Here is a 27,877-nt window from a genome sequence, read left to right on the forward strand (position 1 = left end):
TGTTTGTTTGTTAGATTTCTATACCGGCCTTCCAAAATGGCTCAGGGCGGTTCACAGCATGATAAAAACAATTAAAACAAATTAACAATTAAAATCAAACTATTAAAACACAATAAAACCAATAAAACAGCTAAAAGCCCTGAAAATCAGGGCAACAATTTAAAACAGATAATCATTGAAAACCCTGGAAGGCCCAACCAAATAAGTAGGTTTTAAGGGCTCTTCTGAAGGACGGCAATGATCTCAAATTACGAATTTCTGCCGGGAGTGCATTCCACAGCCCAGGAGCAGCTACAGAGAAGGCCCACCTCTGCGTCGCCACCAGAGGATGAAATTAACCCTGTGTGAATATCTGTGTGTCAATAGGAAATGAGATATCAAAGATGGAGAGCTTAAGGTTCAGTTGAACACTAATGAGCAATCTTCCATTCATGTTTTGATATAGTAGCTTGAAGACTTCTGTGCCATACTGGTGGCTAGCTCAGCTTTAGGCAAGACTCAGCTTTCCCTGATAATATGGGAATAATAATGTTCGCATGCTTTACAGGGATGCTGTAAAGACTGAGATAAGGAAATGCTTTGAGCATTTGGGGGAAAAACCTTATCTGAATGTCTTGCACAGGCCGGTGCTTTTACAATTCCCGGTGAAACAGATGTAAATTGCTTCTTAGTGAGAAGCTGGGGAGCCCAGTGGAATAACCTTAATATTTAGCACACATGTCTGTCTATTCTGGGATGCAGTCTAGGGCTAAACAAATTATTTCAGCAAAGGGCACAGACTGACTTTCAACAATCCTATTCCCTGAAATGAACTTCAAATCTGCTTCTGAGTGGCATTCTTAAATCAAGAGGTTTTATTAGGATTGCCTGATTGCCAGCCAAAACCCCTTTGTAGGCTCTACCTCCTGAAGAGCCATGTGACTCTGGAGTTGAGCAAGTCCCAGAGTGTTGAAAAACATCAAAGAAACTTCAGTTAAATATTGGCAAGTACTGCAAGCCAAAATATGTGAAGCTATTAAAATAAGCTGTTGGAAACTACTATGCACTGCTATTATTTACAGTTACTTTGACAGGTAGGAATGCTCAGATACAATCCGCATCCAGTGTTTAAACAAGCCACTTTTTATTCTTTTGGACTCTATAAGGGAACCATGTTTGAGTTGTACCTGCTCAATTAAGCACTGATACTCTAATCTCCAATTGATTGAGTACATAGTATATAGGCCACTAGTAAATAAGTAATGTAGTGCTTTACTTTTTTTAAAAAAGTACGTATATGGGTTCTTCCTATAGTTATTCTATTTCTTCATGTATACTATTTAGATCGTATCAAAATTTCTTAGGATAAGCAGAACTACGACTAAAACTGACAATTGTAAATCTGTAGACTGGTCTTACATGACAGGACATTTTAACTTTCTCAATAAAATATTGTAAACAGTTATAAATTGGATATAGCAAGAGAGAGAGATGCAAACACTTTAATAGATTGTGTAAATCTTATAGGCAAGAACAACCAGATGATGTAGACTTTTAAAAAACCTCAACACATAAAGTATTCACAAAGTTCTATGAAAGGTTAAAGGATAACTTCAGAGATTAGTACCAGACAAGTAGCCATGTTAGTCTTTTATAGCAAAAACAGAGAAACCTGTGGCACACTGAAGACTATTATATGGTGACATGTTCTGTGTCTTCTTCGTGTTGCACCCCTGTTACTTGTTAAAAAAAATCAGGAAGATGGACAGAGTCCTAGGCTCAGATTGCACATGTTTTAGAGACCTCGTTCATTATCACTCGGGGAATCTTCTCCTTTTTAAATTAATATGCATTGCCACCACAGATTTAGCATTCCCCTGCTAATTGGGCAAGGAGACACTTTTCAAGTGACAACCTGCTTTCATAATTGTCAGGGCTAAGTATTGAAATGATCTGGGGCCCACAGCTCCTGGCTCATGTGCCAACCTCCACCCCTGAATACGTGATCTGTGGGCCCCCAGCTGTGGGTTTCAAGTGCCGTTTGCAGATGGGGGCCAGAAGTAAAGGGGAGGAACATCCAGCAGACAGCATGGATGCTCCAAAAGAACCAGGGGTTGTGGGAAGGGATGAGATGGATTTGGAGGAAATAGAGAGCGTATATCTTTCAGGAGGGAAGAAATGAAAATGAGAGGCACAATGTGAGGGCTGTGGAGCTATTTAGGGTTTAGATGCACCAGGAATAAGGTGGCAATGGGTGAAGCCACTGAGACCCTCTGCTGCTTGTAAGAAAATATAGTGATAACTCATTTCTAGATGGAAGATTTGGGGTGCTGTTAACCATCTATGCTCTGAGCTGCTGGGAATAGGGAGAGAAGTGACATCCCCATGGGAAGCATGGGGTGGGGGTGGGGAGTTGAAGCAAGATCTAGGCAGTTTACCTCCCTCTTCTTCTGACCTCCAAGGTTGCTACCACCACGTCTACATTTAACCAAGTGCATGCCCCACAGCCACTGGCTCCACCTCTGATCTCAAAACATCTGGGACAAGAAAAGCATTTGGGGCATGTGCCCAGGGCTAACAACGGCCATGCAGCAAATGGAGAGCAACTGTGCATGCTCAGCTCAGCATAGCATTCCTCCAGTGACTGGCAGCAGGGTCTCCCTTCTGTTTCTTTTTAAATTGAAAAAATGTCTTATCATTCCTTTTGCTGTATAGAGTGAACTTGAGAACTTTTGGGGAGGCAAAAAATGGTGTGTGTGTGTGTGTATATATATATATATATATATACACACACACACACACTAATATATACTAATATATATATATTAGTTCTTTTATTGGGTTGTGTCAGGCCTTTTGTTATGTGTTTGGGCTCTCTTAGGCAGGGTGATGCAGGGGGTGCATCTGGCAGCACTGGGGCAGCTATTACTGTTGTGGTGGGGGAAAGAAGAATTGGTGTTGGCAGAGCAGCTGGCTGTTACAGGGGAAGAGAAGCCAGTGATTTAGTAATTGTTTTCACTTTAGGCTGCCCTGTCAGCTCTCTGGCCTCGAAAGTTATCTTTCATCTTTGATGAAAATTTGTCCATAAATAACATATCTTGGATTCTGTCTTAATTAATGGTAAAGAATTACTCTTTACAGTAAGCCAATAGAGATAACCACATGGCTGGACCCTGAGCAGAAATTCAACTGGGTCTAATGCCAAGAATTATTTTTCTATATTGCCATATATACTCCCAAAACATACGCACCTCGTTTCCCACAGCCTCTCCAAGTTTATGGGTAGTTTGGGCTGAAGGGGGACTCTCCTAGCATTTGTGGCACACTTGGTGGATGCAAAGAGCTGTTTTTGCAACTTGAAATGTTTATTCTGGGAGCACCAGAATCTACAGCTCCATGATTGGCCAGTATAGATCCTGCTCTGGAGCTCTTTTGCATGCTGCTTTCTGATTGGCCGCCTTATTAAGAACAGGGGTTCCAAACGTTGGGTCCTCAGGTGTTTGTCCTTAGACCAAAAGCCATTGTAGCTGGGGGTGATGGCAGCTGTCGTTCAATCTGAGGACCCAAGGTTGGGAACGTATGACTAAGAGGATATTTGTTGTTCTGTAGTTGGGGTGAGATATGTATTGCTCACAATCCGAAGAGCCTGTTCTCAGAATAATCATGTACAAGTAAGAACTACTAATTCTAATGTAAGCCAGTGACACTTACAAATCAATTTACATTTAAAAATGTGTTATTTAAATTACAGTATAACTGATGGCAGAGTTATGTTGATAGGATTTAGTAAACATTAACTTCCTTTCTTGTCCTTTAGACCAAGAAAACAAGACCTAAGAAAGCTAGAAATAATGGCTTCCGATGCTAGCCATATGCTTGAAGCTGCTTTAGAGCAAATGGATGACATCATTGCAGGTATGGTGATTATTTAATTTTAAGTCCTATTGACAGTAGTCTGAGTGCTGTAAAATCCAGTTAATGGGTGGTAATAGGGATACACTATTCTGTGTGCAATCTTTTGTGTGCTTTAAAATGTGTATCTTTCTTTGGTAGTTCACAATGGCTGCATCCTGAAAGCTGTTTCAAACCGTATTTGTCTTAAAAGTTCCTTTTGATTTGCTATAGAGCAACAGCTACACTAATTTACAACAAAATTCAACTGAACACAAGAACTTTTAAGGCAGTGCATGATCACAAATTTTGGATCAGAATCACAGATATTGGTTCTAGGTCCTTTGGACCCTTCAGAATTTCAGAATCCAATTTTTTAAATCAACTAAAATCCCAATAGAAGCCTATGAGGAAAGGTGTGTTTTTTTTAATCGCTGGGGTTGGGGGCGGGAATGGTTAGACTGGGAGCTCTGAAAGTTGCCCCACAAGTAGGTAACTTGGACTCTGTGTTTTTAATTACAAGAGAATTCAACCACCCATTGTTTTTAAATTAGAAATTTAAACTAAATTGTACTCTGAGAATAGTAGGAGAAAAGTGATGTAACATCCAAGAATCTACTGCATTATTTTTAAAACTATAAGTAAAATAACCAGCTTAAAACATTTTTTAAAAATTAAGAAATAAATGCATGGACGGGTGGGCAGATAGATGGCAGAATATGTCTTTTGTTTCCTTCCCCCAGCAGTGACCAGAAGTGGGTGGGTGTGCAGACTCCCATCGCCATTTTGAGCATCGGAATTCTTCAGAAATCTCCTAACAGAATCGGAGAACTATATCCAAAATAGGCTTTCTTATTATGGATCTGAATTATCTCCATCACACTCAGATCTTACTATTATCGGGCCATTTCTGAAATTCCCAGTCAGACATTGTACAACTCTAAGATCTTGTGTTCACCCTTGGCACATTTTCTGTGGATCTAGGATTCAGCTCAAAAATTTAGGAGCCAGATAATAGGCACTTGACAAAATTACCGGACTTAGTGACAGACATTATGGGGGCTGGGTAAATTAGCTTTTCTTTATCCCCATTATAAGTAACAGAACAGAAGCAGGGCTGTCTAGGAGAAATAAAGATTTTATTATATAACTCTGCCTGTATATATCCTAGTCTAGGTACCATGGTTAAAATTCTAGGCACCATGGCTCCTAGGCATCTGGGATTTGTTAGGTTCACTACAAAAGACAGGAATAATGTAAAATTAGGAACTTGGAATACTTATGGAAACATTAATGTAACTTACAATAAAGGAATATATTGCAATAAGTGTTGAAACTTGAACGATATTATCTGATACATGAGTATTCAGTTAGGTGATGTTTGGTATTCGAGTTTTCTGATAGTGAAATAGAGTAAATGTTGCTGATGTCACAAAGACACTGAATCCTCCATAAAGCAGACAAAAGTTGTGATATTCCCTTGTGCAGTTTCTAGGCAAAAGGGTTAGGCGAAGAGCTCTCTCACAAGTAAAATTTTGTTGGTTCCCAAAACAGTCCATTGTCTTCTCTTCCCACTCAGTTTTTGAAGAATGCCTCTCTTACTTGTATTGACAAAATGGCTCAGGAGGAGAAAGTGAACTGAACTGACTAGTGGCGGTGTGGGATGTTCTTGAAGATTAAAAACCTGTTTGTAATAATTTACTGTATACAATTTTTGAGAGATTACTGACCAGGGCTGTATCTACACTGGGGCTGAAAGGGTTCAAGCCCCAGAAGAGTATGGGGAGGGAGAAAGAGTAGGTTTGTTATTACCTGTGTGGCAAGGTATTTGTTTTGTCTTATTTTTGCTTCTGGGCATGCCACCCAGTGCCTGTTTGGACCATTAGCTGACCCAGATTGCACACTTCCATTATTTTATTTATGTATTTTTTAAAATAAGAGCCTGACTACTCCGGAAGTTGATGTAGGAAATGTGCAGGTGGTATTCTCCCCTAGCTCCACACTTGCTAAAAGGATAGCAAAAGACTAGACACACAGATCAAATCTCTTGAGATGAAACTTACTGGTTTCTTTTTAAAGCTGTTTTTAGCCTACTTTCTGAAGGGAAGAAGGCTTATGAGATTACTGTGTGTGTATCTCCCTAATAACATTTGTGTTTACAGTCCACATTCTCAAACATACAGACCACATTCTCAACACATTGGATGGGGTCCTAGGGTACCCTGGTGGGGATCTTTTTGTTATAGTCCGCCATCTTGAAAACACATTATAAGTACCTCTGTTATAAAACTGTATTTAAAAAACAGAGGACAAACAAGCATGATTTCCAAGAATAACAGTCAAATACTATTGAATGGATTTCATTCAGGAGCAGGTTAATGCATAGGCAACTTAGCCACTTGCCTACAGTGGCAAATTTTGAGGAGTGGTAAATTTTGGGAGTGGTGTGCAAGTAAAGGGCTTGGGTGGGGGAAAAATTAAATCTTCCTTCTCTACCTTTTAAAAACTGCCACTGTGCATTGGGATGGCGGAAGGATGATGGTGGTGCAGCGGGGATGGATTCTAGAGCTCCTCCCATGGGTCCATCTGCCTCCCAGATGACAAGTCTTGCTGTTTTAAGCTCATTCTCTGAGCATGGGGAAAAGATTTAACCCCCCCAAGCCCTTTACTTGTAAATGGGAATCCTTGCCAGATTCCCCTTTACAAGTATTGCCGTCGAGCCCCTTGAGCCGGGGTGGCAAATCTTTGGTTGCCTACAGGCGGCAAAAAGCTTAATCTGCCCCAATTTCATTCTAAAGCCTTATTGTGGCTTTGCTGTTGAGAAAGGAAGAAAGTAGGCTCCATGAGTTCTGTTTAGGACTCCTTGTTTCTTTGTTGTCCTGAATGGTGGTAACAATTCCCCATGGAATAGGGATGTGCACAAACCGGTCCGGAAGCCATTGTAGAGGCCTCTGAACCAGTTCGAATGTGGTGCAGTTCAAAGGTTCGGTGCCGGCGGGGTTCTTTAACCCTTTTGCTGTTGAAAAAGGGAGAAAGTAGGCTCCGTGAGTTCTATTTAGGACTCCTTGTTTGTTTGTTGTCCTGGATGGTGGTAACAATTCCCCTTTTGCCCCTGCCCTCGTTTTTGGCCGGAAGTACCGTGTACACATGTGATTGGAAAGCAGTGTCTCTCCCCCTTGTTCAGAAAGATAAAGGTAAAAGCAGGAGTTCATGCTCTTTGCAGATTGCAAGTTAAAGGCAGGGCTGAGGCTGGTTTGAATTTCTAATGAAAAAATCCTCCCTGCAAAGGTCAGTCTACTTAAATTGCCTCCCACACTCCTACTGCTGCTACTACTACTATGGATATTTATATACTACTCTTCAACCAAAGTTCTCAAAGCGGTTTACACAGAAAAATAAATACATAAAAAGATAGTCCCCTGTCCCCAAAGGGCTCACAATCTAAAAAGATTCTGAGTGAATCTAGCACTCAGTTGCATGCAGCAGCCTTCTGTGCCATTGACCTGCATGAGGACAAGTTGCATTTCTAAATTGGAAAAAGCTTTTTTAGAAATTGCATTTTTAATAGAAAATGAGACCCGTATTAGAACAGGATCCCTTGTCTTTGCTCCTGTATTCCAGCAGAGACAAAGCAAGGGAGGGATTGCCAAAGAAACTGAGAAGTTTCCATTAGTCTTGATATTACAAATCTATGGTAGAACCAATAAGAGAGACCATTTCTAAACTTGCTACCTTATTTACCAGAGTTCTGTTTTTGCTTTCCTGAGAACCTTAACTGAGGGAAGGAGCAATAGGGCTAATTTGTGCACTCTGTTCAGATGTGTCTTTAACTTAATGTCTAAAAATAAATAATTTTAAAGAATAATACCTCATGTCCTCTTACAAATCTCCAAGTTGTTTTAGTTTTTCAAGGGGCCTGAGATAAGCTTGTAGATCCAAACTCCAGAATTTGCCTCATCCTTCCTAGCCCCAGGTTCTAATGCTTACCAGTTATGATCCGACCCCAAGCCCGTTATTACCCCTCTTCCTTCCAGTCCGATATCCTATTTCCCCCACCTAGTTCTAACCCCTGAACCCCAAGTACAGTGTATAAGGAAGAACATATCTTTTATGTTCTAAAAGCAGATAGAGGAAAAATTGTGTAATGTTTAGTACAGTAACCTCTCTCTCTCTCTCTCTCTCTCTCTCTCTCTCTCTCTCTCTCTCTCTCTCTCTCTCTTTAACACCGTTTCTTAGAAGACACTTCAACTGCTTCTAATTTCTCCTTCCTGGCCCTGGAAAATCCATGTCTCCCCCCCCCCCATTTCTGTTTCTGCCTTTGAGGATGACTTGTTAAAATGTCTGCATTGCTGGTGGTGGTGGTGTTTTCTCCCAACCCCAGGTCTCCAAAAGCAAAGCTTTGGGTGGGGAATGAATGAATGGGCATTATAAGCAAGTCCCTTTTTTCATCTGTTAAATGTAGGAGAGTATGTCTGAATTTCTACTAGTCATTATTCATGGGAAGGCCTTGGAGAAACCAGGCTCTGCCCTGCTTGCTTAGTCTCCATCCACATAAGGTGTTCAGGAAAAGGCATGCATACTTTGCATGCATGCACATTTGTCCCAAAACAACCAACCTCAGCAGTATCTTGAGTCCTTCCAAAAGAAAATATAGGGTAATGGGTCTGGCATTTTACTCTCTTGGTTACTCTTTACAGTGCTAGTGTAATGTTAACCAACTGAATGGAAACATAAATTTATTTTATTTATTATTATTTATTTATTTGATTTATATACCGCCCTTCCAAAATGGCTCAGGGCGGTTTACAATTAAAACAAACTTATAAAACAATGAAAAGCTAAAACAAATTAAAAACAATAACACAACAACTAACAATTTAAAAACATTTTAAAACAAAAATTAAACATTGTCCCCAGACCCCAGCTCAAGAAGACCCCAGCTCAATAAATGAAAGAAGTCCAAATTTTACCACCAGAGTGTTGCTTGTAAATAACAGTTTCGATGCTGAAAACCTGAGACGCCCATGATGCTGCCATGATATTAAATCCGCAGGAACATAAAAGACAGTGCTCATATTAGAGTATTGGAGCTCCACAGAACTTACCCTCAGAGACCACAGCTCCAAGTACAACAGTACCTCCAGTGACTGTTGCTGGTGTGTCTATCTTATGTTTCTTTTTAGACTGTGAGCTCTTTGGAGACAGGGAGCCATTTTATTTTGTTTGTTTGTTTGTTGCTTCTCTGTGTAAACCACCCTGAGCCATTTTTGGAAGGGCGGTATAGAAATAAAAATAAATAAATAAATAAACAAACTTGTTTTTGAAATTTTAAATAATTCCAGTAGTACATGATCAGCTTTGACCTCTGAGATTGTGTTGTGCTCTTCCCCCTTCTTCGTGCTATGGGAAGTTCTGGGCAGCTTTTTACAGAGTTGGTTATCTTTAACCAAGAGACACTGAATTATGTTTGTGTGTGGTATCCCACTGCCCACCCAAATATTCTGTTTGTTTACAGTGTGTAATTCAGCAGGTGGTATGAGGGTGAAGAAGCAGGCAGTACTAGCCCAACAACAACACAGATATCCCAAATGCCTTTTAGCAAACGTTTCTAGCCAAACCACGTTCTCCAAACGTTTCTCTTCTCATTCTCTTGCTACATGGTTTTTTGTTTTTGTTTTTTTTTGCTCCTCAGATCAAAGTCCAAAAGTTCTTAATTCCCACATGAACAAGCAAGGTGTTAATGCCATTCCAAATACTTGGGAATATCAAATGACTGATTTGCCCCATTCTGATCTGGCCTCACCAAGCCTAGGGAAAGAGCTGTTGTCCTTGATTTAAAAGAGCACATGCATAGGAGTATGGGAATGCCAGTGTGAATGCCAGCATCACTATACGATCCGTAGAGATGGGCACCTCAAGAGAAAAGAGGTGACCCCGTGATTTTTAACTGATTCTGTGTGACATTGTATTTCAGAGTTGTCTGTATAATAAGGCTTGCTCAAGGATGTAAATGCTAATGTAGGTAGCTGAAATTGGGTACATAAGTGGACAGTTTTTCTGCCTTTAAAAAAACCTAAATGTTTGGCATGTCTCCAGTACTAATAGAAGTAAAAGCTGCCTTGCTTTCAATTGTGCACAATTTAAATATGATTTTGCATTTGGAGCGTATGAGGGTAAGACTGTCAGGCCTGATCTTCAAGTGGAATTACATTTGATGTGATCAAATTTGACAGATAAGTCAGTGTCTCTAGGCTCTGCTGTTTTTGTACAGCTACATTAATAACTGCTGTGAGAATTGGGGATGTTGGATGGTTAGCCTTAACTAGCTCACTTAACGATGGTTTTGCAAATACAGAAGTGAAAACCATGAGCACAACTGATCTCTTAGCCAACATGTTATGCATCTGTGTGCATGCTAAAAGAACTCTCATTTAAAATATCTCTTTGTAATAAAATGTGGTGAAATCTGTACACAAAAGTAAAGATCTTGGAAATCGTCTTTGTTTCCCTGGAATGGCTAACCTCACACTGGAGCCTAACATAATGCTGTAGCCATAATTTCACTATTTGGAAAATTATGCTGTTGATATACAATGCACATTTCCCCCCCCAAAGCAGACAGACAAATTGCTGTAATGGAAGGTTAGCCAGAAAAAGCTATTAAATGCATATTTTGCATATGCTTGTTCTGAGTGTGGCTTTATTCAACACTTTCACCTTAGGCAGAGTCATGATAACGTTAGAAGGGGTAAAAAGAGCTGTTTTACTTTGATAGTTGCATGTTAATCTTTTATACTGAAAATGATAAGTCCTGACTTTTGCTCTCAGTACTGATGAAGGTTATTCCTCCTTCCATCATCATTATTTTAATTGTAAGTGAAATGAGTCATTAACTCCCTGTTGGATCTGGTAATTGGATATCATGACTATGAGGCTGCTGGGGTCTTCATTTTGTAATATTTTCTTCTGTCTTCAAAATAGATTGTAATTGCCTTACTAATCCATGCTTCATTTAGAATATCATTGTGTTGATGTGCTATTATGCTGCTTTTGTTGTCAAAATTGTTTGTAGTACATGAACTCTCTATGTAGAATACACTAACTTTATTCACGCTATGTTCAATGCATGTGCAGTCTGTGGACAATGCACACCTGTATGAATGTACAGTTTTTCACTTTATGTTCAGCACGCGTACAATAGTACACTTCCTATCTGTACCCAAGTTAACTTTTTGAATGATTGTAAAATCATTTACACATGTGTACAGTTACATATCTGAACATATGCACAACATATGTCTGAATAGGTCTATTATAAAGCTCCCCTTTCCTGAACCTTAATTGAATAGTGTAAAACATAGAGCTGCTATTGGTGTGAGTTGTCTGCTCATCAGTTCAAGCATCTTGCTGTCAGATACCACTGCAACAGAATAAATAAAGTGTTTGATCATTCATTAACCTTTCAGTCTGCTAAGCGTTTGGCATCTCTTCTGCAGTTCAGTTTTTGCAAATAATTCACTTGTAATGGTGGGCTGGAGGGGCAAAGGGGAAATTGGATACTGTATGGTTACCTGTTTTCCCCTCTAATGTATTTTACTTTCTTGTTTTGTAAATCTTTCTGGATGAATAAACATAAGTGTGAATGTAATTTAAGAGCTAAATGAGAGGAAGCAGCTCTGTAACCTAGTTGGTGAGTTAAATGGGAGATGGTGTGGTTTAAATCCTTTAATTTCTTATCACTTCTGCCTCTTTATAAATTGCATCATAAATTCCTCTGTGGGCAATGTCCTTTCTTTCTCTCTCCTTCCTAGCTAGCAAGCAAAATGGCTAATGGGAACTTCAGCAAGTGGAGTTAAAAATAACACAGCACAAAAGAATGGCATGTGTCTGGCAGAAAGAGGATGAAAGAGAGATTGGGTTCCTTTCATTGTGTGCTGTGGTGTAAGTGCCACATCTCACCCCCACTCCCCACAGAAACAAGAGATCCTGGAAGATCTGTACCCTGCAATATTTGAACATGCTATTCTGGGTTCAGTGTATGCTTAAGTCTTAGCTACAATCTGAACAAGGAACTTCTGAATTCACAGGCAAGTAAGGACATTGTGCATAGAACTAGAGCTTTCTCCAAGTATCCTCTGTAACTGTTGCTATTCCTAAATAGAAATATGAAGGCCTTGAAAAAATCCAGAAAAAAACATCATCACACACACCCTTTTTTTTTCCTAGGGGAATTTATTTTCCCCAATGTAGAGGCCAGAATCACCCCTAGATATTTCTGCACCCTTAAGTACAGAGAGCAAATGTGTGTGCCTCCCCCAACTTCACCTGTGAAAGGAGGCAGGACTGAATTCTATCCTTGAGAAACCTGACAGAATTGAATTCCAAATACTGATCTCTCATTTTGTCTTCTCAAGCTGGGAGTAAGGAGTGGGTGGGAAATCTCTTTGCAGCAGCTCCCATTTTCCCAAGAAGCATGATGACTTCTGGTGCCATGGATCCACCAGCAAACCAGGACTGCTGAAAAGACTACAAGCAGTCAGCTGCAAACCTAGTCAGTTTGGCTTTGCCCCCTACTGCTTCCTTGCCCTTGATGTGCACCAGCAGCAGCTGGAGGGCTTGCTTGTTTCTCCTAACCCTCAGTGTATATGCCAGATAGTAATCGGGTATGGTGGTGCTTTGCATAGGAACATAGGAAGCTGCCATATTTGAGTCAGACCATAGGTCCATCTTGCTCGGTATTGTCTACACAGACTGGCAGCAGCTTCTCCAAGGTTGCAGGCAGGAGTCTCTCTCAGCCCTATCTTGGAGTTGCCAGGGAAAGAACTTAGAGCATAGATGCTCTTCCCAGAGTGGCTCCATCCCCTAAGGGGAATATCTTACAGTGCTCACACTTCTAGTCTCCCTTTCGTATGCAACCAGAGTGGACCCTGCTTAGCTAAAGTGGACAAGTCATTCTTGCTGCCACAAGACCAGCTCTCAGTTGTCCCCACCTTCTTAATCCCCTGCCTCAGGAACCTTCCATCAGTAAATATATGCCATATTACATTTTTCAACAGCAGTATAGCATTCTGGATATATAAATTGTGGGATAAAAAGCAGTTTGTGTCCAACACCAGCATAGAGGAGACTGATTCAGTGGAAGAGGAGGAGTCTGTCCTAGCCTGGATCCCCACCCCTAACTACAGTCCCACAGAAGACTGGAACCAGAGCAGCTGGAGCCAACAATTCCCCAGGAGAGTCCTGGAGCAGTTGGGAGAGATACAGTGCCCCCTGCTGAAGTTCTGGCCCCTTCTCTAGAGCCCCCTGTATTTCCTCTGGGCCCCCAGGAGCAATGCTGGGCCAAGACAGAGCTCGGTCTCTGAAAGTGGAGCGCATGCCCAACTGTTTGGGGCCTCTCTCCCAATGGGTTTCCTCAGAAGGAGGGGGAAACCAGCGTGGGTGCCACCCCAGGAGGACGGATGCCCTAGGAGTCCAGGAGGAGACCATAAAGGCCTTCAGTCATTTCCAGCTCTTTTCTGGTTCAACAGCTTCCATCAGAGCTCATGCCTCTGAGCAGCCTTGCCTGACTCAACTGGACATTTGAGATCTCTCCCTACACTTAATTTGTAGAAGTTCTAAGACTTGGATTTACTGCTCATGGACAGTGGATCAGATGAATTTTTCTCTTTATTGATGGCTGTGCAGTCTGTCTTTGCCATTTGTCCAACCTGATTGACCAACTGCTTGCAGTTAAGATTCCAGTGTGTGTCCTAGGCTCAGGGGCAGATCAAGCAGGGGCATCCTGGTACCCCCTGTGAACAGGGACAGCCCAAGGACTATTGTTGCCCCAGGGAAAGCCTGTCTGCCCCCACCGGCAGAGCAGCCATCCATCAGGTGGACCAGAGCTTTTCTCACCACCAGGCCTTCCAGCTGGGAGAGCGGGCAGCCAGCCAAAGGAGAATAGGTTGGCAGGTGCAGATGCCGACCAGCTCACCAGCTTCTCTGGCCATCTGAAGCCAGTGAGCCAGCTGGCAGCCCTGCCGAGCACCTACTGCTGCACCGCCTCTTCTCCTTTGGCCCACCCATTTTTCCAACTTTTGGCTGAGTGCCGGAGAAGTGGGTGGGGGAGACAGTAGGGTGCCACACCCACCACCCGTTTCTGTGCTCTCCGCCCCCCCCCACCCCCATCCCAGTGCCTGCACTCACCACTGTGGCAGGTGTGCAGCAGCTGCCAGGGAGCACAACAGGAGAGGGGAGGAGCCTGGTGGGGAGTAATTTGCAGGCGAAATGGCACCTCCCGCCTGGTGGGCAGACCAACCCTGCCTATGAGAATTCCCGTGGCATCCCCTGTAACTTCCTGTTGGATCCTCCCTTGCCCAGGCTGGGCAATCATTTTGTCATACACACCTTTTACGTGTAGGTCTTGAAATTGTGCTGGCAAGCATGTATATGAGAGGGGAGGAAAGGATTGTGATATTTAAGGCAGTTTAAAATTTGTCCAGAAGGTTAACAGCTCTGCTTTGAGCCATCTTAAAGGGTTATCATGAGTTGGATGCATTTGCAATTTATGCCTTGCTGCAAGTTGTACAACTTTGTTGCCAGCAAGAATGAACTAGAATGGATACAGTTGAAAGTTCTTCTACTTGGATTATAATATCTGTAAGTATTCTGGCAATTTTGGCTATAAATCAAAGGAAAGAAAAAGAGGTGAGGTTAATTGAGAAACTGCTGGAAGCTGATGTGGCCAACATGTGCCTTGTATGTCTGTGCAGTGTCCTAAGCTGCCGCTGATTACTCATCACGCAAGGAGCAAAAGTTTTTTTGACAAGGGAAAGAGCTTGCTGAGCTCAAGACAATCATGCCTGGTTTGGGTTATCTGAGGCTAATATTCAGATACAGCACAATTGATCAGGGACTGAATTGTGCCTTACTAGTTTTCCTTCAGTGTAGTTTTCAGCCTGGTTTGGGGACAGAAATGGCTTTGATTGCCCTGGTGGATGACCTGTGCCAGGAGGAGTCTGACACATTGATTCTCTGGACCATTCAACGAGTTTTGATATTGTTGACCATGGAATTCTTCTAGATTGCCTTTCTGTATTGAAGGTTAGGGAGTCTACTTTGCAGTGGTTTCATTCCTTCCAAAAAGGAGGTTTTCGAAAGTAGAGGCTATTGGTCCTTACTATGGGAGTTGCCTTGTGGGAGTTCCTCAGGGTTCAGTTTTCTCTCCCATGTTGAAACTGTTGGGTTGTACTGTACTGGGCTTCGTGGTACAATATCTTGAGTATGCTGGGTACAATATTACCCAGCAATTTTGGTCCTTTCTATTAGAGCCAGGCGTGGTGATGGATGACATCCCTGAATGAGTGTCTGGATCAGTAAGAACTGAGTAAGAAAATAATCTCAAGGTCAATCTAGAGGAGGTAGAATTACTTTGTGTCTGGGGCTTGGATGGGGATGGGGATGGGGCTGTAGCTCAGTGGTAGAGCAGAACACATGCTTTTAGATGCAGAAGATCCCAGGGGGAATCCCTGACCCCTGCTAACTTTTCAAAGAGGCACCTTTTAATGTGGTGATTCTCTTTATTTAGCAGGGGGAAAGTAACTGGACGTATCCACCCCCAGCACAGTACCTCCAGTGACTGTTGCTGGTGTCTATCTTATGTTTCTTTTTAGATTGTGAGCCCTTTGGGGACAGGGTTCCATCTTATTTGTTTGTTATTTCTCTGTGTAAACTGCCCTGAGCCATTTTTGGAAGGGCGGTATAGAAATAGAATTCATCATCATCATCATCATCATCTCCAAGTTAAAGTGTGCCCTCGAGTCAGTTTTGACTCCTGGCAACCACAGAGCCCTGTGGTTTTCTTTGGTAGAATACAGGAGGGGTTTACCATTGCCATCTCCCATGCAGTATGAGATTAGGCCTTTCAGCATCTTCTTATATCGCTGCTGCCCGATATAGGTGCTTCCCATAGTCTGGGAAACATACCAGCGGGGATTAGAACCTGCAACCTCATGCTTGCTAGGCAAGTCATTTCCCGCTGTGCCAGAACCTTGAGAGAGCCACTGCAAATTAGTATAGACAATAATGACCTGGATGAACCAATGGTCTGATTCAGTATAAAGCAGCTCCCTTCATATGTACCTGCCTTGGGCCGATCTTGGTCAAAAACCCCACCTTTACTGTGAAGCCTGTAGCATAACTCCCTATTCCTCATTCTCTACTGTAATAAACCTAAATTAATGTAACTGAAACACTGCATGTTCTTCACGCTTATCCCTGCCTCCACTTTCCTCACTCTCTCTTCTGTTGTTTCCCCTTTTTCAGATTATAGATTGCAAACTCCTTGATTTAGGGAAAGTACTCTTGTACTTTGTGCATGGGGCTTTACAAAGTATCATCCATATCATAGAAACATAGGAAGCTGCCACATACTGAGTCAGACCACTGGTCCATCTATCTCAGTATTGTCTACAAAGACTGGCAGCGGCTTCTCCAAGGTTGCAGGCAGGAGTCTCTCCCAGCCTTATCTTGGAGATGCCAGGGAGGGAACTTGGAACCTTCTGCTCTTCGCAGAACAGCTCCATCCGCTGAGGGGAATAACTTACAGTGCTCATACATCAAGTCTCCCATTTATGTGCAATGAGGGCAGACCCTGCTTAGCTAAGGGGACAAGTCATGCTTGCTACCACAAGACCAGCTCTCCTCTCCATCATAAAGGGTATGTGAGAAGAATAGCAATACATCCTCCCCTGAACTCTTACTTGCACTTAGATATGGAAAAGGTAAGGAACAACAAGAGTGTCCCCCTCTGTTTTTAACTTCTCCACAGCCAGAACAAATGAGCAAATCTTTGATCCTCTCTCCAGCCTCTCTACACATGTCGGAGAACTTGGTGGGGAAGGAATAGATGAGCACAAATGGAAGCTGGCTGCGAAGCCAAGTCAATACACTATATGAATCATAGCTTTTATACCACCTCCATTTTTATTTCAATGAAACTTTTGTGGTAGATCTCTCTAACTGTTTCAATGAATGGAAACTACATGGAAGTAGCATGTGTGGGATGCACCAAAAAGGCCTCAGTGGAACCAAACTAAGCAATTAGCCAGGTATGAGCACACTTCAGAGTGAAAGAACTGGAGGGTTTGGCTACACTAAAGGGAACTGAAAGAAACTTGTTTACCTGTTATAATGGTAGCAAAAGATATATGTATTCTTTGAGTTCCTGCAAAATTGACCAAAAGTTGTTAAATAATGATTTCAGTACTGTCTTTGAAAAAACAGTGACATCTAATGGCTGATAGGGACAACTGCAGGTAGCTGAGTACCCTCTTAACCCCACCCTGGATTGAAAGTAGTTTTGGCATTTTCTTCCTAAAATTAATATAATTATTGGGTGGCTATGGTCTGTCCAATGAACGTAAATTGAATAATAATGTTAACTTGCAGAAAAATGCTGTGCTCTGATAAATGTTGCTGAAGAAGCTTTTTCTCTACATGCTATAAATAATGTTTGTAGGGGAAATTATAAAAATTGGCTTTGTGTTTGAAGTTTTCATTTGCTCTGTTTTCATGTGTGGTGTGTGTGTTTGGGTTTTTGGTCTCTCATAACTGGAGTGGTAATTGTATGGCTTCTTGCTTGGATGCTTTCTGAGGAGTGGGAACTTGTGCAAAATCCTGTCAAGTCATGATAGAAAATCCAATATGAATGATTACGCTGGACCCATTGACAGTTGCTTTGCACGAAATGGCATTTGTAGATGGTGTTATACATGCTTTTTAAATTATTATTTTTTTATAATAGTAAAAAATCATTTTAAAACTTGTAGGTGCTCATGACTTGCATATGAAAACACCTCAAAAGGTGTAGTGCAGTTGATAATGCTTCTTTATTTGATGCTATTGAATTCACATGTATGAATTCATATGTATGGCATTAATATTCTTTTATATGTATGATTTTACTTCTGAATACAGTAAATGCAAAATATAAATATTTTTAACTTTCTAGGTAGTCATATAGTTTTGTGGGGAAAGTATTCAGCAATATAAAGCTCTTTCTTACAGATGGGGTTGCTGTTCATTTTTATAATCCAATATTGGAGTTCAGTGAGAAATTGGGCTAATGCAGTCTAAAGCAGTCTAAAGTGGCTAGCCAAACAGAATCTGAGTTTTAGATTAGCCATGTAAATAATAGAAAATGTTCATCTTCTATAATATCTAGCATAAATAACTGATTCCTGTTTAAATTGGTTTTCCCAGTTTTTAACTTTCAACTTCCTTCACTTGTGTGTTAGGTACCAAAGCAGCTGCAGAATATACAAATGGTGTCTATGATATGGTGTCACCTGCTCAGTCAATGTATTTTGGCACACTCCAAATCCTGCACCTACTGGAAGACCTGAAAATGGCATTAGAAATGCTCAAAGACCCACAAGAAAGAGAAGCATTGCGGAATCAGATACCAGGGACTACTGCGGCATGCATACATGACTGGCTGGAGGAAAATCTGGTGAGCAGAACAACAAATGAATTTTTTCTCCATATGATATGGTAGGGGTATTGACTCCTGTATCCGTGTGTGTGTGTTTGCTTGAAAAATGGGGAGTGGCCAGAAAATTGGAAGGTAGGAGTTATTTTGTAAAGGGTAATGATGTTTGAGCCACCTTAAGTGGCACAGCGGAGAAATTCTTGACTAACGAGCAGAAGGTTGCTAGTTTGAATCCCTACTGGTACTATATTGGGCAGCAGCGATATAGGAAGATGCTGAAAGGCATCATCTCATTCTGCATAGGAGGAGGCAATGGTAAACCCCTCCTGTATTCTACCAAAGACAACCATAGGGCTCTGTGGGCTGTTCAAGAGTCGAAATCAACTTGACAGCACACCTTTACTTTAATAATGTGTAGGTAATATTGGCTTTCAGTAAGGGCCCATAGCACAGTAGTTTTTTCATGTTAATTTTGGATATTTTCAGTTAAAGGATGTCAAGAATCAGGATTAGGAAAGATCCCTTTCTTTCGGGGGTGCGAGCAAACTAGACCAGCGATTTTTACCCAGATCTGCCATAATGGCATAGAAAGCAAGCTTGGGATCCAAGTTTTTGTAGAAAAAGAAGAATGGAAGGGTCTGATTTCAAAAGGCTGAGGGATGTGGAACCACTTGCCCAGCACTCGCTCATTCACTGCTCCTCTTCCCAAGCTCTTGCTTCCCAGCCAGTCTCACTTCCAGTACTGGACCCCTTTTGAAGTGAGATCAGAGGACAGAGGTAAGTTACAGACGTGGTAAAAATTGCTGCTGTTAAGAATATATATTTATATACTGTTTTAAGCAACTACAACAAAACAACCCATCACCACAACTCCAAAGCATAGCAGAAGGAATGAGAAAATTGTTCGCTGTCTCAAAGGGATCAGTCTCAAAAGAGATACAAGCAACAGTCTTTGGAAAAATGCTGTGCTGGAGCAGTTTAGGGACAGTTGTTCTCCCCTGTTAAATATGAGAGAGGCACCACTTTTTAGAAGCTGCCTTTTTGCCCAGTTAGCAGGATTCTGTATTTGTTAGCTGTATTCCTCCTTGGCTTTTAAAGAATAATACCTATCCCACTTCCTATGTAATTGTAGCAGATCTGGATGTAAGCATCTGTTGTCATGTCTAACTTGGATCTGAACCTTTGGGAAACAGCAGCCACTCAGAGTAGAAAATAGAGGATTAGGTGGACTAATGGTCTGAATAATATACAGTCGAATCCTATTAGAGCTTTCACAACTGGTAGTTTTTCAAAATTTGGCTACAGGATTGAACATGAGCTGATTGAGTATGTAGGAACATGGTGTGTGTGTGTGTCTCTGTGTGTGTGTGTTTAAATGTGTATGTGAGAAATTTGGCCTTGGTCACCGGGAAAAGGTTCCTAGAATGACAGAGAGATCTTGTTGTCGTGCTAGTTAATGTGTACTTACACTTTGGAACACTTAAACTAGTTTGTTGTTAGCAAAGTGACCTGGCTTCAAATTGCATGCCCTTGAGCTATTGTATGGCAATTAGGAACTGTACCTTGGGAACACTGGAGGCTGGTGCAGATTTCAAAACATTTTACTTGGCCTCAGATTCTATGAATTGTTTGGCTACTTCTTCAAGTTGGTTTCCCCTTTTGCAACTGTTCTGTTAAAGAACAGAACATCTACATATGGAAAAGAACATCATTCTAGAGTTTTCCAGGTACATGTCTAACATGCATGGAGATGGTTGGGGGGCGCGGGGAAGATATATATATATATATATATATATATATATATATATATATATATATATATATATATGTAAAATGTATGCTACTGTTGGCACTGAACCATAAATTGAAGGGACTTTGGATCTGCTCTTCACCCCCATCCCCGCTTCTTTAGGATTAATTACAGACATAGAGATAGAAACTGATATGATTCCATTTGACATTATATTTTGTTTTCCTTTTAATAGTCTTGCAAGTAAATTAATGTTCTCACAACTAGTGCCTTCCTGTACAGGAAATTGACCAATATTGAGAAACCACAATTCTTTCTCCCAACTGATATTTGCTATACAAACAAAACACAAACCTCTCATTAGCTGTATTAATTTTCAGTGAAGTGCCCAAGCAGTGCGCCTTTAATCAACATTTAGATCAACTTACTTGCACTGTCTGTTTTTATTTTAAAATCGGAACACTGGAGCACAATTTTTAAAGTGCGATTTAATGATGTAAAGAAAAGAAAATCATGACACTGGACAAAATTCTATTTGGTAAAGGGGTGTGTAATCTATCCTTCAAGATGCAGCTGCTTCAAGAGTCTGTTTTAGGTTCATTAGGCAAGATATAAATGCTAGAATGGATAAATCTTGTGTGTTACACTGAACACTGTCCTCAAAGCAATACTTCCTGAGGACCTTATCCAGATGAATCGTTTCAATAGAGTGCTGCATCTCCTCTAAGACCAGCATAGAGGGATCCAGATAATAGTAGTTAGAGCATTTGACTAGACATTCTCAGCCATTATTGATCTTATTGAAGAACTCTCGATAAGAAACAGTTTGAAAAACCATTGCTCTGACAGTACCTTCTTAAAAAGCTAACACTGTTGTGAAATTTTTGCTGTACATGCAAATTTAGTGATGTCTCCTGACAATAGTACCTATTGGGTGCTTGGGGTTGTTGGTATTTAACAAGATCTTTTAATAATATAATAATTATATTATTAATAATGACAAAATAGATTCCACTCCATATGAAATGGGACAAAAGGTCTTTATCTGTGCTCTTTTTTGGTTTGCACTAGTCTGTGCTATGAAGCTGGTATTTTCCCCATCACTAGTTTTCAGGTTTCGAAAACCACTGATAAGAAAGCTCCAGTATTATGCACAAAGTCATGAGACACCACTAAATCTGTATATGTGTGTGCGCGCGCGCACATACACACGCACACACACGGAGAAATTGGTGTCATTGCTAACATTTTAAAAATAGTATTTTTAAAATTGGTGGTCCTGTTTTCAAACTGGTTCTTATTAGGGGTTCTTATAAGATCAGTTGCTCCATTCAAAAGCTAAAACTCCTCTGCCATATACCAGTCTTTCCCTGCAGTGCTTGCAGTGTTGGCATAGTTTGCATGAAGCTGTGTGTCTTAGTTAACTATGCTTTAAAATGCATCTGAGAATTCTCACTATATCCCAAGGTTCCTAAGCATACTAATTGATAAGGAATGGGCTTCCTGCAGATAAAAGGTAAAGTTGTGCTCTTGGTGTTGACTCCTGGTGACCACAGAGCCATGGTTTTCTTTAGAAGAATACAGGAGGGGTTTACCATTGCCATCTCCCTCGCAGTATGAGATTATACCTTTCAGCTTCTTCCTATATCGCTGCTGCCTGATATAGGTGTTCCCCATAGTCTGGGAAACATACCACCGGGGATTTGAAACAGCTATCTCTTGCTCCCTAGGCAAGTTACTTGCCTGCTGAGCCATTAGGTAGGAATGGTAAAAACTGTGGAATTAAAAGCTATGCATGATTCACTTCACAAGCATGTATCTTCTGCTCTGTAGTAAGTTTTGACTAATTCCTTGGAGTGCTCCAGTGGCTTCATTCTTTGGTTAAAATTATTAGCTATCCTGTGCACAAAATTTGTTCAGTGGAATACTAGCTGAATATACCCACCTGAATGCTTGCTGAAATTACTTTTACTATCATCCTCAGCTTCTTATATGTGTTCCAGAAATAAGTTTATGTGGAACCTGACTGCCAAATTTTCTTGGATATTATACACTGGTTTCTGTGCAATAGTTTAAAGTACCAAGGAATATGTTCCCCATATGTTGCTCATCACTCAGGTTTATAGTTGACTTCTCCCATTTCTAGAGTTTTTAAAATAGATTGAATTCAGAATTTGTTTATCAGGATGCTTTCCCATTTTTATATTGCTGTCCTATTCCTCTGAGAAGAGCAAAAACACACTTGCATCAGGGATTTTGTAAAATGACTAATACCTTTATCCTGTAGGTTACTAGCTCAAATGTGTGTCTGTGTTTACAGTGACTCACGATTACAGTTCAGTAGTTGGTAAGTGATTTGTAGAACTGGAGGTCAAAGTTGTATGCCAGTTCTTTTAAGCCCAAACAATCCCTTGACTAGTATTCTTGTTCATCTGGTACTTAAGCTGCATCATTTGGCAAATATAATTCTGATCCATTGCTGACAATATCAATGGTCAAAGATAGAGAATATAACTTTCTGCCCATATGTAGCTGTGTGCCTTCATTTTCTGTTGTTTCAGAGGTATTCTGAGTGTGGATTCTATGATAGCTGAGATTTTCAATGAAACACCATGAATCCACTCTAATTTGCTATCATAGAATCCACACTCAGAATACCTCTGAAACAACAGAACCCTGTACCCCATGGGTTAGAAACCCATGGGGGTGGTTGGCACCCTATGTGCACTACACTACCACTCGCTCCGGGCCACCCCAGCACCCCCCAAGTGCACTTATGGAGCTGCTGAAAGCTCCATGTATACCCTATGAGGAAAAACCTTAAAGACGTGTAAACTTTAACAATTCCCCAAAAATCAGCCCTCTGCCCAAATCCTTTGAAAAAACTCAGGTAGCTTCCTTGACCCTACCTGGCACTACCACCAATCCCACACTGCTCTAGGCCACCCCTTTGCCCCCCCGCGTGAAGCTATACATTTGCTGACAGCTCAATGCTTCTCTATGGGGAAAAACCTTAAAGACGCGTACACTTCAACAATTCCCCAAATATCAGCCCTCTGCCCAATCACTCTGAAATTGGGGTGGTAGCCTCCACCCATTAGGCACTACCCCCACCCCACTCTTTTTGCCCAGATCCCACGCTATGCCCCCGATCTGCCCCAAAGACACTAAAACTTAAAAAATTCCCCAAAAATCAGCCCTTTGCCCAATTCCCCTGAAATTTGGGTGGTAGCCTCCAACCATTGGGCACTACCACCCCACCCCACTATTTTGCCCATGGGACCCGTTTTTCTTACCCGAATTGATTCGGATTCAGATTTAATCCGAATCCAAACCGAATCAGGGGTGATTCGGGTAGCCCAGATTCGGGCACAGAACAGAACGGGGGTGATTCAGTTCGGGTCCCAAACCGAATCACCGAAAACCCGAATTGCACACCCCTAATAGTAGAGCACTTATGTAAATCTTCTGTCCATTTTAGGAATTGATTATTTTTCCTTCTCAAAAATGCTAAGGCAACTTCAGAACCAGGACTAGGCTGAAATTGGGGGTGAGGTGGGGGAGGTCTGCAGTTTGCAAACATTGTATCCCCTGCATTTTATCCCACTTGTTCCTGCTTAGCAAAGGTCGGAGTGGGGGTTGCTTTTTTGCTAACCCTTTTCCCTTGGGCAGCCTGGAGAAAGAGAAGCACACCCTCACCCCACATGTTTGAACAACCACCCAACCCTCCTCCAGTAGGTGGCATTCTAATATTGTCAACAGCTTTCCTTTTATGAGTCTTTCTAAGCTCCAGACTTAATCGTAGTACTGTATTTACCTGAATTTAAGATGCGCCCCCCCCCCAAAAAAAAACAGAGGAAGAGGACTCTGGATTTAAGATGCCCCCTCACACCGATTTCTAACAGCAAAGAACTGGGGGGGGGGGGACTAGCCTTCGATTGGATTCAAGTAAATATGGTAATAGTGAAAACTACCAATTCTGTGCCACTTTTTGTTTGGTAGTCAAGGAGGCCAAATCAATCCAACTCAGACCAACAGTAGTACCAATTCAGGAAGTATTTCCATCACTCTGAATGAGCTTCATTTGCCCTCAATGATGTTGTCAAATGAATGGATCTGATTAGCTCTTCATGTTGACATCACTGTTACTGGTAAAAACAATCTTTTCAAATACTGTTATAAGTGATGCTGAAATTACAGTTTGGGGCAGTGACTGGAGCAAAAATTTGTGTGGAGTGGAGGATCTTTCATATGTCTGATATTCTACAGGGTGTGGTTGCCATGGCCTAATATTTTTCCATGGTGGACATGTACTTGATGATCCTGTGTACTGGCCATTAAAATCTCTGATGCAAGGTGATTGAAAGGATTCAGGTGTGTGTGTGTGTGTGTGTGTACACACTACATCTTTTGCTACATATTGGCAAATTCTGTTTTTGTGATTTTAAATTATATTTCAGTACTAACGTATATAAATTGTCTCCACTATATGTGGCAAGTGTAATGAGGATAGGGAGCAGTGTTTCCTCTAAGGTGCACGCATGTGTGTGCGCACAAACGTTTTTTGACAAACAAAAAACAAATGTGTTTTTTTTTTTCAGGAAGGCCCCATTCTGAATGCACATGTGCACACACACTGCCTTGATACTGCCACCCCAAACAAAATCTATTCTGTTTACAGATGAAAAAAATATTAGAGGGAACACTGCTAGGGGGGTGTCTTAGGTCAGCTGGAATGCAGGATTTATAATTCAAACCTCCTGAACCAGGGGCTGTAGAATGCCTTTTTCATTTGGAAGCAGATGCAACAGGAAACGCTGTATCTGACAATGGAAATCCTTAACTAAGTTTGAAAACACACATGCTAGCACAAAGTTGTCTCTTACCCAATAGATTTCAGAATATTGGGTAGATCAGTGCACATCTCAGAATGTTAAATTTAATTCAAAGCCACACAAAGATTTGTTCCAGTTCTGAGAATGGGGTTTATGTATTTTACTTTTACTTAAAAAAATTAAATTTGTTTATTTTATATCTATGTAAACCGCTTTGGGTTTTGGGGTGGTTGTTGTTTTTGAAAAGTGGTATATAAATATCATATTCGTATTTATCCTAAAGATGGTGGGGAATCAAGATTGTGCTGGTGAGTCCACCCTTCCAGTGCTCCCATGGTCTTACTATATCTCTGTGTTGCTTGTCCAAGTTGAATAGGAGCCTCTCCATGTGCAGACCAATGCCCTTGGGACCAACCTGTGTGATTGGCAACCCTCAAAATTATGAGTTATCAAATATACAGGGCAGAGCTGTGTGTGCCTCTGCTCTCATTCTGTTCATATGCTTCTGTTCATAGTGTCCAGTGCACAGATGCCAAGCAGGCATGAGGGTGCAGTTCACTGACTCAGTCCTACACTGGCTATAGGCCCTGTATACTGAGTCAATTTCAACAATACGCTGTGGTCAACTTTCACAAAAACTGCTATTCTATTCATTTGAACAGTGTACCACCAGCAGTGGATTGGAACATCACAAGAGCCAGCGTGGTGTAGTGGTGAGAGTGCTGGACTAGGACCGGGGAGACCTGAGTTCAAATCCCCATTCAGCCATGAGACTTGCTGGGTGACTCTGAGTCAGTCACTTCTCTCTCAGCCTAACCTACTTCACAGGGTTGTTCTGAGGAGAAACCTAAGTATGTAGTACACCACTCTGGGCTCCTTGGAGTAAGAGCGGGATATAAATGTAAAAATAAAAAATAAAATAAAGTAGCACACTTGAATGAGCAAGGTTGGTTTTGTGTTTACATCAAACAGAGGCACTCTTACCCCTCGACTTGTGGATGAAGTCCAGGACCTCCACATCCCTGGGGGCCTCCAAATCCTCTTTAGTCTGTCCCAGGTGGTGTGGTTGCCACACTCCCGGCCCACGCAGTGCCAGGTGGCCAAGCTTGACTGTGACCTGCGCCGGCCACTAAGCATGACCTCTGCTTTAGACAGAGGAGGGAGTGCGAAAAGAAATGTGTGGAATCGGGATATGTTAAGTTGTGCGTTGAAATGTTTCTGCTAATGCATATTTGCATAAATATACTTGTTTAATATTCTTACATTCTTGTTAGTTCAGTTACTGAACTCAAGGACCCTCAAGGACCTTCATGTTTAAAATGCTGCATGTTCCACAGTATGTTTGTGTGTAGGGGGACGATGCAGTGCAGGCAGAGCAGGGAGGGGGCTCCAAAAGCCTTTAGGTCCAGGCTCCAAAATTACCTAGGTGCAAAATGCACCTCTGACATCAAAAAGCTGTCCACCAGCATATTGTCGGAACCAATTATTTAAAGTTACATATACTATCTACGCCTTTATTCCTTAAAATTTGAGCATTTTGGAAGGGTGCTTTTTCAAGATTGTTGGCTAACAATTTAAAATAACAGACCTCAGCAAAACAATCAGATGCTACATATGGGATTTATAACCAAATGGCAAACAAACAAAAGCATGTCCCCTTAAGCAGGCTGGCACCATTTGCTAGTGCTGAGCAAAATAATTTGCACACTAACTAATCATAAACGTCCTCTTATATTGAGCCACCATGTAACTATTGTTGATCACTGTTCTTTCAAAACCTTTGAAAGAAAGACAAGAATCCAGACCATCAAATTTATATGTTAATTTTCCAGTTTTCATAAGAAGACTTATTTAAGCATGTCTGCTATTTTGGATAGAACCTGACAACTTAAAAATGGACTGTGCTTTTCATTTTGCTTTTTTGTTTTTAAATATATCAAAAACATTTTGATATTTATACACTCTGCCATACAGCTTTTACCCTGAGTAAATGGCAGAAAACCTCAACTGTAGCTTGCAGTTTCCTAATGAGCTCTGAGAATGCCAAGAATGTGTCGATATCATAGGTTTCCTGTGAGCACCACTGATATTTTCCCTACCTACAGCCAGGGGCAAGAGCAAATGATTGCTAAGGCTGCTGGGAAGGCCTAATAGTGTTTTGAGAACTGTGGTATTCAGTGGCATGCAAATGAGGGAGATGCCAAAGTCCATGCACCTGCTAGAGGAATTTTGTTGTTCATTCAGAATGTGCAACCTGAGCCTAGTTTAATCATGCTGACTTGGTACGAAAGCAGAAGAGGGGACAAAAACAAATTTGTAGGCCTTGCCATTTAAATTCATGTACGTTTAAAAAAATAAGTTTGCAAGAATCTAAATGAGAGACTGTGTTAGCATTATTTGTATGTCTTCTACAAGTGCAATGTTATCAGTATGATTATTTTAGTTTCAAGTAGGGAGGGCATCATGCTTGGGGCAATTTTTGCAAATCTCCAGTGATGGATCAGCCAAGGTTGCTGATCCATTCCATTTCTAGTACAGCAGGAGGTTCTGGATGCTTGGATAAATTATAGGGGTTTTAAAAAAAATCTGGGGCATTTCTCAAAACTTATTGAAGCAGGTATGTTAATAATATGTTGCTGATAATCAGGGGGGCTGGGTGGATGAATCAGCACTACCAAGTATGGACACAAAGGTGATAGGGCTCTAGATATGCTAGTTCAAGCCCTTACTACTTGCCTGATCCTCATGCAGATATTTGCTAGGCAAGATGGAGGCTGCATTTCAAACTGTGTGCACATGCAGGGGTGCTCTGACAGTACACTAGTTGGTTTGTGCGTGCGTGCATGCATGCACGCACACACAGCCTGTAGAACATGCTCAGTAGTTTCTTCCTTACTTGCCACTTACCTGTTCACATTAGACAAAAGCTGCAAACTAATATGTGTGCTCCAC

General features: G+C 41.3%; 1 protein-coding gene across 12 annotated transcripts in view; it reads left to right on the plus strand.

Moving 5' to 3' along the window:
• Positions 1-27,877, plus strand: part of PPFIBP2 (PPFIA binding protein 2) — a 168,552-nt gene that overhangs the window by 36,821 nt on the left and 103,854 nt on the right. For all 12 annotated transcript variants that reach the window (XR_008308610.1, XM_053256170.1, XM_053256150.1 and 9 more), the window contains exons 2-3: positions 3,797-3,894; positions 18,147-18,361. Coding sequence is in view for 11 of the 12 variants with exons in the window: in XM_053256150.1 (XP_053112125.1) it covers positions 3,797-3,894; positions 18,147-18,361 (313 nt within the window). In the remaining variant the exon portion in view is untranslated. The remainder of the gene's footprint in view (positions 1-3,796; positions 3,895-18,146; positions 18,362-27,877) is intronic.

Source organism: Hemicordylus capensis, chromosome 1 (assembly GCF_027244095.1).
Source record: "Hemicordylus capensis ecotype Gifberg chromosome 1, rHemCap1.1.pri, whole genome shotgun sequence".
Lineage (NCBI taxonomy): Eukaryota > Metazoa > Chordata > Lepidosauria > Squamata > Cordylidae > Hemicordylus > Hemicordylus capensis.